Consider the following 13,089-nt stretch of genomic DNA (forward strand, 5'->3'; position numbering starts at 1 on the left):
CCAGGGCTGCAGCAGCCACCAGGAGGACCTAGGGTGACAGGCCTCCAGGACTCCCCTTGTCCCTGCCCACCTTCTGGAGCGCAGGAGAACCATTGGCTGATGCACTGACCTTCCAGGGATAGGAGTATTTCTTTTGGGGATGTTAGAGAAAGAAGTCTCTAGTTCCTACCTAATTTTTTTCTCAAGAATGAAGTCAGAGCCCCAAGAGGCCATGCCCGTTGCCTGCATCCCTACTTGTGTATACCTTGGATTTGGTGCTCAAGCAAAGCCACCGGGGGCATGAGTACACGCACGCGCGCGCACACACACGCACGCACATGCACGTGTACGCACAAAGAGCACTTTACCATTCAGCAATTCTACTCACTCCTAGGGACATACCTTAGAGAAACTTGTACACGGGAACAAGGGGACATGCACGAGAATGTTCCTAGCAGTCTTGTAATAGAAAAAACAAAGAAATGTCTAAATGTACATCAATAAGAGAATGGGATGGTGGCCTCTCCGTATAATCGAATATTATACAGCAGCAAACAAATACATAAGTTAATAAATAAACAAACGGGTTAGAGCTACATATGTCTGCATGGGTCAAGCTCAAAATTTTAATGTGGAACCCAAATAGTGGGATGATGTAATTTAAATAAGTTCAAAACACAAAGATACTCTTATGCTGCTCAGAGCTTATGTATACGTGGAAGGAAGGGGTGAAGACACATTTGGGGCGGGGAGAAACACGGCGCTCTCCTGAGTGAAACCGAGGGGACTTCGATGGCATTCATCAAGTTTTATAAAACGCGGTAGTAGCTTATGAGTGTTTATCAAATTATTGTTTGTGCATTTGATGTGTCTCAAATATTAAGTGAAAAGGAAAAAGAAAACACCGGGCACCTGACCCAGTTGGAAATGATTTATTTACCACGGAAAGGTTTTTGCTCCCAAGTGTGACACCAGACATATGACTACAATGTCTCATGCGTCTTTTTGTGCTTCGGTTCATGATTGCAAAACAAATACACACTTAGCACTGACAACAGGAAACACGGGAGGCAGAAACAAATCACAAGGACTAGGTATCTCTTTTGGGGGTCCTCGCCTCGATTTGGCTTAGGCTGCAGCTACCTCCCCTCAAGACTCCTTTACATCCCAAAGGAACTGCCCCTGGAGAGTCTCTCTTTCATCTTACCCTCTCTACGTAGCGTCATTTGGAGTGATGGGTCACTCAACCCACGCCAAGGATCATATCTCAAAGTGAAATGGACAGACACGTGCAAGGTCTTGACTGATGGGCACTTGGCAGATACACTCTGATTTGATGTGAGAAGTAGAGTCACAGATTAATGAGGGTGGACTCCCAGTTCTCTATCCCCGTCACCGTATCTAGGAAAGAACCTAGCCGGGTCTACGATGGGGTTCTCCCTTTATTTTCACCTTGCTCCATGCCCTTCTTAGAAAATGCTCCCTGGCCAAGGACAAGGGGTGCCTTTCAAAAACGATCAGTTGATTTCACACAGACTCAATCACTCTAAGTTGGTTGTAAATCGCACATGTGTCTGGTACAAGATACCCAGATGGGAAAATTACTGAAGTTTGTTGATTTGGCGGTCTGAGGTCTCTGGGCAATTTAAAATTCACCAAGACGTAGTTTTGGTGGAAAACCATAGCAATTATATTCTCTTTTATCGTTTGTTACATTTATATGGAGAGATATGAGTGGTCATTAGGTGATGGGAGTACTCACCTGTGAACGTTTAGGCCGACTGCTGAGACGGCTGATGCTTTTACCATTGAGAAGTCAGGGCAGAGTGATTTTTATGCCACTTCTGGTCTCTTTTTCCATCCAGTCCCCTATCTATCCTTCACTCATTAATTCATTCAACAGATATTTATTGAGGGCCCGCGAGCTAGCTTTATTCTAGGTTCTTGGAACATACCAGTGAACACAACGGACAAAATCCCATGCAAGACCTCCTTCATTCCTGGGCAGGCGTGCTAAGTAAAATGGTGCTCAACACTGAGATGTTCTGTGGTGGCATCTGACTCCTATCAGGGACAATCTTGAGCTTGGATTCTGGAAAACGAAACCCTTGAGATACAAAGAAATGGATGCCTCGTGATGGAATGACCATAGGCAGGGCTGCTATTTCTGACATCAGAGGCCCCCCAGCCTACCTCAAACATCTTTCGGTATAACTGTGAGGCAGGTGCTTAGGTTTATAAGGAAGTAGAACCTGTGTTTCCTGATGTTAAGTCTAGAATCCAGACTTTTCTACATTGGAGTAGCCGACGTTACCGAGAGGAGAGTACCGGTCAGCCCACATTGGAAATGTTTTGTTTTCTTGTGGCCATGCCAACCAAAACCAGGAGGCTAGAGTGTGAGGGGAGCCTCAGCAACATGTTATAGGAAATCACTAACAAATGATTTGCCTAAAAAAAAAAAAAAAAAAACAAACTTGGCAGGAGGTGCAGCCTTAATGAGCAAGATCTTCAATTATCTGAAAGACTTCCCAATTAAACAGGGATTCGATATTTTTTCTCTTTCTTCGGATGCTTTTCTACTTCTGCACAAAAACGGAAAGTCATGACTAAAGGTGATGAGGCCCCTGCTCCGATTCTCAGGGAGAGGCCAAGAATGGCCTGCCATGTTGCAGGCATGAAGCATGGCCCTTACCCACCTCACCTAGGGGTCCCCTTGTAGATCACAAGACTGGGTAACATTTGAAAGCCCAGAGTTTGGGTGTCAGTAGCGAGGAGCCCAAATGCAGAATCCATGGTTCCAGAAGTGCCTGGGATGGTTCTGGCCCCTTCCAGTCACCGTCAGCTGCCATCTTGATGCTTAAAGATGATCTGCAGGTGGCCGCAGTTTGTTTTTAGCCAGAGAGTGCCTACGGTTTTTGAGCATTATTTCATCTACCACATCATTCACAGAGACAGAGCTGCCATGTCATTGGCCCCATTTTACAGATGGCCAATAACAGAACCTGGGAATCCTGGTTCCTGGGCAAATATTATACCCACACAGCAAGACTCAGCATCTAATTGACCATGCGGACAGCTGTTTGGAATAAGAAGGTAGGAATTTGAAGCCTAGCTGCTGGTAACTTACTGATGAAGGTGGTAGGCCCTGAAAATTGAGGAAGGGAGACACATTCGCACAAGACTCTTTCCTATTTCAAGTTCCCTTCTTCGGCCACTTTGACGCAGCCAGATGTAATAGACTAAATCAGTATGCGCCTCCCACTGAATTCCTCCTGCAATGGCTGGAACGCTGAGAAAGATGGATCTGTCTCAGAGGGTCACTTTGGTGATGCTGGTGGGTGTGACAACAAGCGCCTCGTGACAAACAGGGGAATCCCACCTACACTTTGTTAAGGAAGATCCCCCCGAGGATAACATAAACTGATTTTGAGATAAAACAACAGAGTTCTTCAATAAAAAGCACAAAATTCAGTCCAAGAACAGGATCTGAAGAGCACAAATGAAAACATTAAGAATTAAAGTAATTAAATAAATTAAAAAAAAAAAAAGACCCAGAGAGGCCTCCCAAATTTCACACTGACAACTGAGATGTCCAGCCTCGGAGCTGGCTGCCCCAGGGTATCAGGAGTCCCGACAAGGACTGGGAAAACCTGTCTGGAATGCTGTAGAAGGCATTTCTCCCAGTGCGGTGCTCCAATCTCTCCATCAAAACCACACAGTGCTTGGTAGAAATGCAGGTGCCTGGGTCGCGGCCAGGAATGTCAACAGGTGGGCCCGGGGAATCTGCTGGTGATTCTTCACACACTAGGGTTCGAGAACCGCTGGGTGACTGCCATGGGTCAGGGGCACAATGTGATGCTGGCTAAGATGTCATCCCACCCATCCCAATCCCTAACTCTACGAGTTGATCTAGGATACTTTATTTCCTCCATCATTTTTGAAATGCTTATTTTTAAAGAGCCGCATTCTCTGCACATATTCTTCCCCACATTGAGCGTTCTCTGCGCCGGGCCTGACCCCACCTGCCGAACCTGCACATGGGCTGTATTTGACAAGTGTCTCTTCAATAGCACGGAGGAGCACAATGCATTCCTCGGCGTGACCCAAATGTCCTGTTTCCACACACTGCCCTGCCCTACTCATGTTTTGGGAATAAAGGTGCACTAGGAGAGGGAAGGGGTCCTGGCCTTTGCAAACACATCTGTCTCCTGGGTGTCAGAATGAGGATGGGGCACAAAGAGGACGTCGCTGAGGACAGCGGGGCTGGAGGGGCGGGGCGGGGCCTGAAAAGGGAGGAGCCCGGGCGGCTGCTTACAGGTGTAGCTGGTGCCACATGGCGATCTGTCGGCGAGGGTTCTTGAGCATCTCTTCCCAGTGGCTGCGCTCGGAGCCCGAGGCGTGCAGGCCCAGGCTGCAGTGGCCTAGTGCACAGCTCTGCCCCTCCTCATCCTGGCCCAGCACCTCCAGCTCCACGCTGGAGGCCTGCAGCAGCTCATCAGGCAGCTCGAACATGATCATCTCGTTCCATACGGGGTTGATCTTGTGCTTGGCCCGTTTTGTCTGCTTCTTCTTCAGTTTCTGCGCCTGGTGCTTTAAGGTCACCTTGACAGAGACATCTGGGGGGAGGAGAGAGACGGAAAGGTGAGCCTGTGGGGTGTGGTGGGCCCAGGATGATGCTCCCTCTTAGGGCTGGAGAGACAGGGTCTCTGGCTGAAGATTTGCACTGAGGCTCCCTCTCTCCGCAGCCCCCACCCTTCACTGTGCCTCCCTCTCAGCGGGCCATGCGTTCACTCAACAATTAGTAAATACCCACCATGAGGCATTAGACATGGGGATACAGTAAAAGTTCCTGCCTCCATAGAACTTAAGCCACAGTGTGGAAAACCCGCAATAGTACAATACATCAAGGTGGTCATTGGGTAGCCCATGACGGGGTCAAGCTGGAACCACTCCCTGCCATGAGCCCTTCCAAGTGTCTTCATGTCCCACATCAACCCAGGTCCCGGATAATGGCTCAGATGTATTGCAGCTTGATCTTCACCTCAGACCAGCAGAACGAAGCCACCCCCACGTCTTCATCCCCTTGGTTCTCCCTCCGAGCACTTTTGTTGATTATTAAGATAGAAGGTCTCCTGCTGGTTGGTTGAGTTCTTCTCCTCTGTTGTTTTATAAATTTTACTGGCGCACCCTGGCTTCATGTGGAGGGTGAGGGCAGACTGCCTGGACCCCCATGGGTCCTGGGCCAATAGAGCTGCCCCCCGCCCCCACCCCCACTCCCGCCCGAGGATAGCGGCACGGGTCACAGGACAAGGTTGCATGGAACATCACCAGGCTCAGGAGTCGGATTATGTTTTCATTAGTCAAGGTTCCCCAAGCTAATGTGAGAATAATTGTTCTTCGGTATTTATGGCTATAATTATCACCCCCGGGGCGGCTAGTTTATTTCAGCAGATAGAGTTGAGAGACAAAGTGTTGTGTCGTAATTGTCCTGACAGGAGCTTTAAAAAAGAGCAGGAGGCATAGAATTGTCTGGAGGGGACGAGGAAAAGCACTGAATGCTGGCCTTCGGCTGGGGGATCTGTCGGCAAGACCAGCCCTTCTGATTTCATTTGCCCAAAATTGTTTGCTCAGAGCTTCTGAACGCGGTGGTAATTCTTTATTTGTATCCTGCTATAAATACCGGGTTATTTATATCCTGCTCTGAGCACTTGGCGTCGGGTCCAGGTACCCCACTGCTAGCCAGTGCCGTTCTCCTGCTCTGAGAAGAGAGCCTGTTTGGTCCCCAGGACTCAGGGGGTCTGTCTGTGCTGGGGTAACTAGAAGGAAAAACTGAGGCTTCCAGAATGCTGAGGAGATGCTTACTTGGATATATGGGGCACAGATGCCCGAAGCTTCAGGCCGCCTCAACCCGTGCACCCACACACCTTCTGCCCGTGCCCACGCTCAGCTGGTGTGGGGGTGGCAGGTTGACAGAGACTGAGAAGACAGAAGAGACTGGGGTTGGGTGTGGGGCACACAGCGATGGCGAGCTAAGACAGGAGGACAGCCGGCCTTCCCGACACCTGCCGGTGAGGGGAGTCCAGCCCGGTGTGGGTAGTGGGCTAAGTTTCCTCCAGATACCGCCCTTCGTGGCTACAGCCCGATCCCTGGCTTCCTCTGACCCACGGGTGAGACCGGCTCTCCGCATGCGGATCTGCAAGGTCAGGAGCTGCAAGTAGCTCATACCCGGGCCCGATGAAGGGACTGGCCCAGGAGTATACGGAAATGAATTTAAAGAAGGGAGTGTGTTCTCACTCACCCTTCCCCAGGAGTGCCTTGGACTGGTTAGAATGGAGGTTCTTGGCCTTAATGAGCACGACCAGGAGGCGGTTGGCAGCCGGGAGGTAGCTGATGGACAGAAGGACCTCTCCAGTTCCCGCAGAGGGCTCCTGAGACAGAAAAGAGGGTGAAGGAAGGGGGCTTCACTTAGGGGTGGCTTCTGACCCATCGGCTAATGCTGAGGCTGGGGTCACACTGGACTTGCATCTGTCAGGCATCCTAGAAACCATTTATCCACAACGCTGCTTTCTTGCTGAAGGGAGGAGGACACAGAGGAATTGTATGTAGCGTGTGCTTCAATAAGAGTTTCTCATTTGCCACAAAATGTGATTTTCCGAATATCATATATTCAAACCCGACATATAAAACAGATTGAAGAGACGCCACTTAGGATGTGGCAGGGGCAGAGGGCCAGGACCCCTTCTCACCCTCCACCAGCACCCCCAACACGTTCTTGGGGTATCTTTATAGAACACTAGGGTTCTAGGGGACACAGTTTGGGAACCACTGAATCAATCGGTCAGGCGCCGGGAGCCACGGGGAGGTATGATTCATTACTCTGTTTGAGAAGATAATTCCTTCCAGCCCCTGTAGGGCTGAGAGTCAATAATGTGATGTACGGATGCTGAGCGGGGCCTTGCTTGGTCAACAGAATGGCCAACTGTGTCAACAAAAAAGCTGGGCACGCAATGGTAGGAAGGGCACCAGAGGCCACTGGCAATAAGTATGATCCGCAGGAGGTGTGGATGCCTCCGCCAAGCGCCCAGCATGCCTCGCCTCCTTCCGTGGCTTTCCAGAGCATCTCCACTGAAATTCCGACAAGCATTTGTTTGGAGTTTCAACAAAACCCCCGAGGGACAAAAATGACCCAAATAGCGCCCCCCCCCCGACCCCAGGAGGAGGCAGATGTCACAGTCCCAAGGCGGTGCTAAGCGTGTAGACCCTAACACCGGACCATCCGGGTCTGAGCTCCAATCCTGCCATTCACGCGCTGTGTGCACTCCGGCATGTGACTTCACTTGCCCACGCCTCCAGGGCCTCATCTGTAAAATGGGAATACAACCACCCAAAGGGCCTGGCCCACGTGAAGCACTTTGAGGATCACCATTGGTCATCAAGGAAGGAGAAGCAGCACTTTTCGAGATAATGATTAAGTGGGAATATTGTTTCTGGATGAATAAGAGCCAGTCTGGGCTTTGGGAGTGAGGCTGGATGAGGCTGGCCAGCCCTCTGCCCGGGTCACCCCTTTTCTCTGGGGGGGGAAGGAATGTCTTCAACGTGACCCCAATGATTCAACTGGTCCTAAGTAACTAGTCACGTGACAAAATGATTTGGGAGCTACCAGGGACTTTGGCAAGGACATGAGTCACAGCAGCGAAGACTAATTAAACACTTACTATGTGCTAGGTGCAATTGCATTATCCATCCCATTAGGCTGGAAGCCCCACAAAGCCATTCAGCTGACACACAATAAATATTTGTGAGAAAGCAGGGTGAGACCTCCTACTGAATCTTGACAACAACCCTAGCAATACTAATCTTGTTCTCATTTTAAGCATAAGACCTTGACGTTGGAGAGGGCACTTCGCTGCCTGAGGTCACATAGCCAAAGGAAGGGAAGTAGCAAAGCTGAGCCTTGAATGGAGGTTTGGTCTGATACGGCAGCCCAGTTCCTTACCCGGAGCTTTCCCCGGTGAAGGAACGAGGCCCAGGGACCTGTCCGGGCACCCAGAGGGATGGGCCCCAGCCTCCTGATTCTAGATCACTTCTTGGAGGTCCACGGTTGGCCTGGGCTGTAGTCACAGGGTGATCCGGCTTCAGCGTCCTGCTCCCCCGAAGCCAGGCGAGAGGAACCTGGGCCCGTCAGCCTGTGAAGGGCTCGTCACCTTTCTGTAGGGTGCCAAGAGCCCGGGAGGAGCCCCACTGGCTGTACCAGCCCGATAATTTTAGCAGCCTCTGCCTCCTCAGCTCTGCTGCTTCAAGTACCTGTCTGCAAAAATAACTTTCTTCACCCTCACCCTGCCCCCCAACTTTCTCTCGGGCTCTCAATGAATCATCCAAGATGCCCTTGGAGTGGGGTGCTCTATGATCCGTGGTGACGCACATGCCACTGTTTGGCTGAGCATCTTCCGGTGAGAACTGGGGCACGGACGGCCCCTGTGTTAACGCATTCTGGCCTAGAGGAGAGAGGCTTCCGGGCTCTGGCCACGGAACACTCCACCCACCTTGCTCACCTCAGCCCACAGGCCCCCAGCTGGGGCCAGGGCCCCTCCGCCCCTCGCACCTGCCTCGGGGCACCAGCTCCTAGGCTGGCCAGCATGGGCCTCTGACATCGCTCACCTGTGGGGGTATCTTTGAGGCACACGGTACCTGTGATGCTAATGAGAAGGCACGTGCCCTGAAGGCAGGGCTTAGTCTTAATTACCACTGTGTCCCCAAATCCTGGCCCAGGGCCTGGCACACCCTGGAAATCCGGTATTCCCGGGATGAAGGGATGCATTTTGCTCTTCTAGGGGGAGGGACAGCAGGTCTGAGACTTCCAGCTAGAAGTCTCCGAAGCCCTGGGGGCGTCCCTCCCCCTCCAGAGAAAGCTGGTTTACCAGCTGAATGAACCACAAGCCTCCATCCTCTTCCCAGGGCCCCCAGCTGTGATTCCAAATCACACACTCATTAGGGAACCTGCTGCAGAACAGCGGGGCTCCAGCTGAGAGTAGCTGTCAATTTTTATCAAGTTTCAGAGGCTGGGAAAGAAAGAAAAATAAGGCGAGGAAGAGAGGATAGCCAAACGGGGGGGGCAGGTGGGGAGTGAAAGTGTCCGGCAGGAAAGGTCCCGGCGGAGGGCGCCTCACAGGCACATGGCTCGGTGGTGAGGGGACAGCACCGGACTTAGAGCCAGACCAACCTGGCCGCAAGGCCGAGATGGCGGTGTCCCAGCTGGGTGACCCTGCGTGGGTTACCCCACCACTCGAAGCCCCAGTCCCCACGTCTGTAAGGAGTCACAGTGTCGTTTCTGCGGGGCCGCTCTGAGAAAGGACCGAAGTAAAGTTCTAAGCACAGCAACCGATAGATAGTAAGTACTCAAAAATGAATGCCCTTTGTAGTATTTTTATTACTCGAGCACAGGAGCCGGCAAATGTTTTCTGTAAAGGGCCAGGTAGTAAATACTTGGGGTTTTGTAGGCTCTGCAGTCTCCCCCTAAGGCACTGATCAGCTGGTTGAGACCAGTCCCCCAGAAGACTCCCTCTAGGCTCCCCTGTGGCAGGCCCTTGGATGAGGCCTTGACCCGAGGGCCTGAATAGCCACACACCGTCCTACGGCCTTGACCTCTCCGACCCCTCCCTGCCCGGCCCGTGAGGAATGCCCAGTCCTGCCCAGTCCCGCCCAGTCCCGCCACCCCAAGCTCCACCAACGGGTTTCAGCTTCCCTGGCAAGAGCTTACCCTACCTTAAGGGAAGTCTTCAGCTCACCCCACTGGGCGGCCCCCAGAGGCACAGACCCCCCGTCCAGGCCCAGGCGGAGCTCCCCGAGCACGCTGTGGCGGGAGAAGCGGTCGCAGGTCCGCAGGGTCAGCAGCAGCGTGGCTGTGGGGAGCTCCTCCTCCGCCAGGGGGAGCGCCAGGCCTTCCTCCCAGGTGGTGTGCCGCCGCCGCTTCTTCAGGGCCGTCTGGGCCTCCACCGTGCCGGTCCTGTTGGCCACGCTGCCTTGGACGTAGCAGTCACAGCCTCCGTCGTGGTCGCTGGTCACAGCTGCAGCCAAGGAGACAGCAACACAGACGTGGGACTTGGCAAGGACAAGGGGAGGCGAGCGGCACGGGCCCGCTTGCAGCGGCCGCGTCCAGCTTCACGGTCATGACCCCAGGTGTACGAGAGCCCCAGGGCTGACCACCGTGGCTTTGTGGAATCGCCTTAGAAACTGGAGCTCCCCTGAGGCGGCCCATGGCAGCGCCCGCTGGTCCCCAGAGAACAGGGACGGGACGGGACGGGGTGCGTCCCGGAGCCCTCCCCGCCTCATGCCCCTGAGGTGTCCCCAAGATGCCAGGGCCCACGAACGAATGGCTGATGCCTTTTGTGCTCTGATCCTGTACTTGTTTGTTCTGTACTTTAAATACTTACCACACAACCATCTGTGATGTGCATCGCTTGGCCCCTACCTCTGTTGTTTTCTTATTCCGAACTTCGGTGTTTTTAATGCTTCCCAAAGTGGACTTATTCCAGAAACTTGTACCCCCGGTGCTTTTATGGCTGGCTGCTCAGTGATCATCTGGGAAAGGGGAGCTGATCTTTCCCAGGAAGAGAAGGTGAAGGACTGAGGCCATGTATCCTGCTAGAACTCTCCACTGTGCTCCAGGGGAACTGGGTTTAGTTCTGGCTCTAGCACCAATAGCTGGAGTGATCTCAGACAAGTCACCTGAGGTTGCTAGACCTTAGTTACCTAATCTGTTAAATGGGACTATTGTGAAGACCAAATGTAATAAACTATATGAACAGGCTAAAAAAATCTTGAAAGAGAATAAAAAGGAAAAACACCCCCTAAAAATATAAAATTTAATACAAAAGTCTAATTTCTCCTGCTCACAGCTCCCAACTCCCAGGAGCCATAGAATGGCCCATTGTTAGCCCCCAAGTCCTTTGCAAAGTCTCAGCTTTGTTTGCTGATGTTAAAGTGAATTGTTGGGGTAGAGACCAGGGACATCCTGACCCCCTTGGAAAGACTGCCCAGTTCTTGGATTACAGAAACTTTGCTGCGCATTCAGAACTCCTCCATATCTAGGACAAAGCCCCATTCAACGTCAACGGCACCTGCAACAGAGATAGTTAGCTATTCCCCAAAACCCCCTTTCCTCTTTCTGCTGAGCACCTGCTGAGCCTCATTTCCCAGGCTCCTTGGCAGTCAGTGGCCATGCAACTGAGTTCTAGGATTGAGCAGGACTGATACATGTTCTGTGCAGGTCATGGCTTTTAAGGGGCGGTTGCACTCTCTCCCTCTCTTCCCACCTGCTAGATACAGATGACAAGGAGGCCTGAGAGGATTGGGGGGCCCCTGATGGAAGGAGCCTGGCCCCTGAATCACCACTTGGAGCCAAGATGTTTGCCAACCAGGATCCTCCACTTTGGATGTTATAGGAGAGGAGGGGGGAACCCCACACATTTCAGGGTCTGCTGGTTACAGAGTGCTCCCTCCAGCCACAGCTCCTCCAGGGGAGACGGGCACATGGAAGCCCGTGGAAGTCAAATAAAAGTAATACCTTCCAGACGAGTCACAAACAGTTCTGCCTTCTGCTGGTCATAGTCCACGCAGTAGTGAAGTTTGGGGGCTTGGTTCCAACTGGCGGCCTTCTCCGGGTTCCAGGCCTCCATGACACACACATCCTCCACCACACCTGTTAAGAGAGGAAAGGCTGTCACTGCCACCCACGCTAGGGTCCCGTTTTCCAGATCACATCTTTCCCACCTGTCACCTATGCTGTGAATGCAAACCGAAAGCTCCCTAGCTGGGGGCCAAGTCGTGGTGGCCATGCCAGGGTGACACCTGTGGTCCTGGGATGACACTGTAAGGGACTGTCACTGCCCAGTGGGCAAGACATGGGCTTTGGTGTCATACCTGAGGTGCCCTGTAATAGTTATGTGACCCCGGACAAATGACTTCGCAGTTACCTCATCTTTACCATGAGAGTGATCGTAGTTCCTCTTTCCTAGAGCTACTTGCACGAAATGAAATAAAGCAGGGAAAGTACTTGGCCCAGGGCCCGGCCCCTGGTGAGCTTTCAGGAAGGGAAACTGTCACAGCCTGTGTGGTCCAGGCGCCCTGTTTCTGAGCTCAGCCCATCTCCAGCTCTGCCTCTCCCAGAGTCTCATCCCTGCTCCCCAGGTGTTCACGGCTGGAGATCAATGTGAGAGAAATGAGTCAGGAGGAGATGTGGGGGGGGAGGGCAAGGTCAGGGGTCGTGGACGTGACTTCAGTGCAGGTAGAGTAAATGCTTGTGGAATGAATGAATGAGCGTAGCCTTAGTTCAGAAGTTCCTAAACCCACAAAGATTGCTCATTCTGCCCCCTTGCACAGGAACCAAACATCTGGAAGACCGTCATCAGTCAAACATACTACAAGAATTAGAGGGTCCAGCAGCTGTAGCAGACTCCACTTGAGGCAAATTGGAATTGTAAAAATTTTGATTTTCAGAACAAATTGAGGGAGTAGATACTTGAAGGACTATTGAACTTTCAAAATGGCTTGTTAGGGGGCTCGTGCAAGTGGTGAACAATTCCCCTGGGCATCTAAGTCAGGAACAGATTGACCAGGCTGTAAGCAACGCGTAAAGCGAGACCAACACGCACACAGGACCCACGCGGCTTCCGAGGGTGCCACACGGAGGACCACAGCAGGGTCGGTGCCAGAAGGGGTCTGCCTGGCGCCAAGAGCTCTCCGCTCTCAGAGGACCTCAGCCTTCAACTTCAAAACCAAATCAAAACCAGACCAAAGCCGGCACCACTTGGAAAGGCAGGGATGGATTCAGCTTCTAGAAATGGGACGCTGAGCTCCACAGGGGCTGAGGACCGTCACAGGTGGGAGTAGGACATGTTCAGCATCATGGGGACAACGTCCAATCGATCTGGCACCCCCCTCTCCTGCACGCCCTTGCCTCTGGTCAGTATTTGCTGAAGACTCAATTCCTGACAGCTTTCTGTGGGGCCAGTGCTTGGCTTCTGGGGTGGGAAAAGGAATGAGGAATGACGACAGAGAGAAGATGGGCTAATGCTCTGAATTCTTCAAAGTTCCAGACTCCGACACGCTCTC

At 52.3% G+C, this 13,089-nt stretch overlaps 1 protein-coding gene across 1 annotated transcript in view; it reads right to left on the minus strand.

The window, feature by feature from the left end:
- Positions 1-898: 898 nt before the first annotated feature.
- Positions 899-13,089, minus strand: part of SYT13 (synaptotagmin 13) — a 43,299-nt gene continuing 31,108 nt past the window's right edge. The window contains exons 3-6 of the mRNA XM_032413969.1: positions 11,543-11,677; positions 9,742-10,043; positions 6,278-6,407; positions 899-4,595 (exon numbers count right to left, since the gene is read on the minus strand). Of these exons, the coding sequence (XP_032269860.1) occupies positions 4,291-4,595; positions 6,278-6,407; positions 9,742-10,043; positions 11,543-11,677 (872 nt within the window). The 3' untranslated portion in view covers positions 899-4,290. The remainder of the gene's footprint in view (positions 4,596-6,277; positions 6,408-9,741; positions 10,044-11,542; positions 11,678-13,089) is intronic.

Source organism: Phoca vitulina, unplaced genomic scaffold, assembly GCF_004348235.1.
Source record: "Phoca vitulina isolate PV1807 unplaced genomic scaffold, GSC_HSeal_1.0 scaffold16, whole genome shotgun sequence".
In the NCBI taxonomy this organism is placed as follows: domain Eukaryota; kingdom Metazoa; phylum Chordata; class Mammalia; order Carnivora; family Phocidae; genus Phoca; species Phoca vitulina.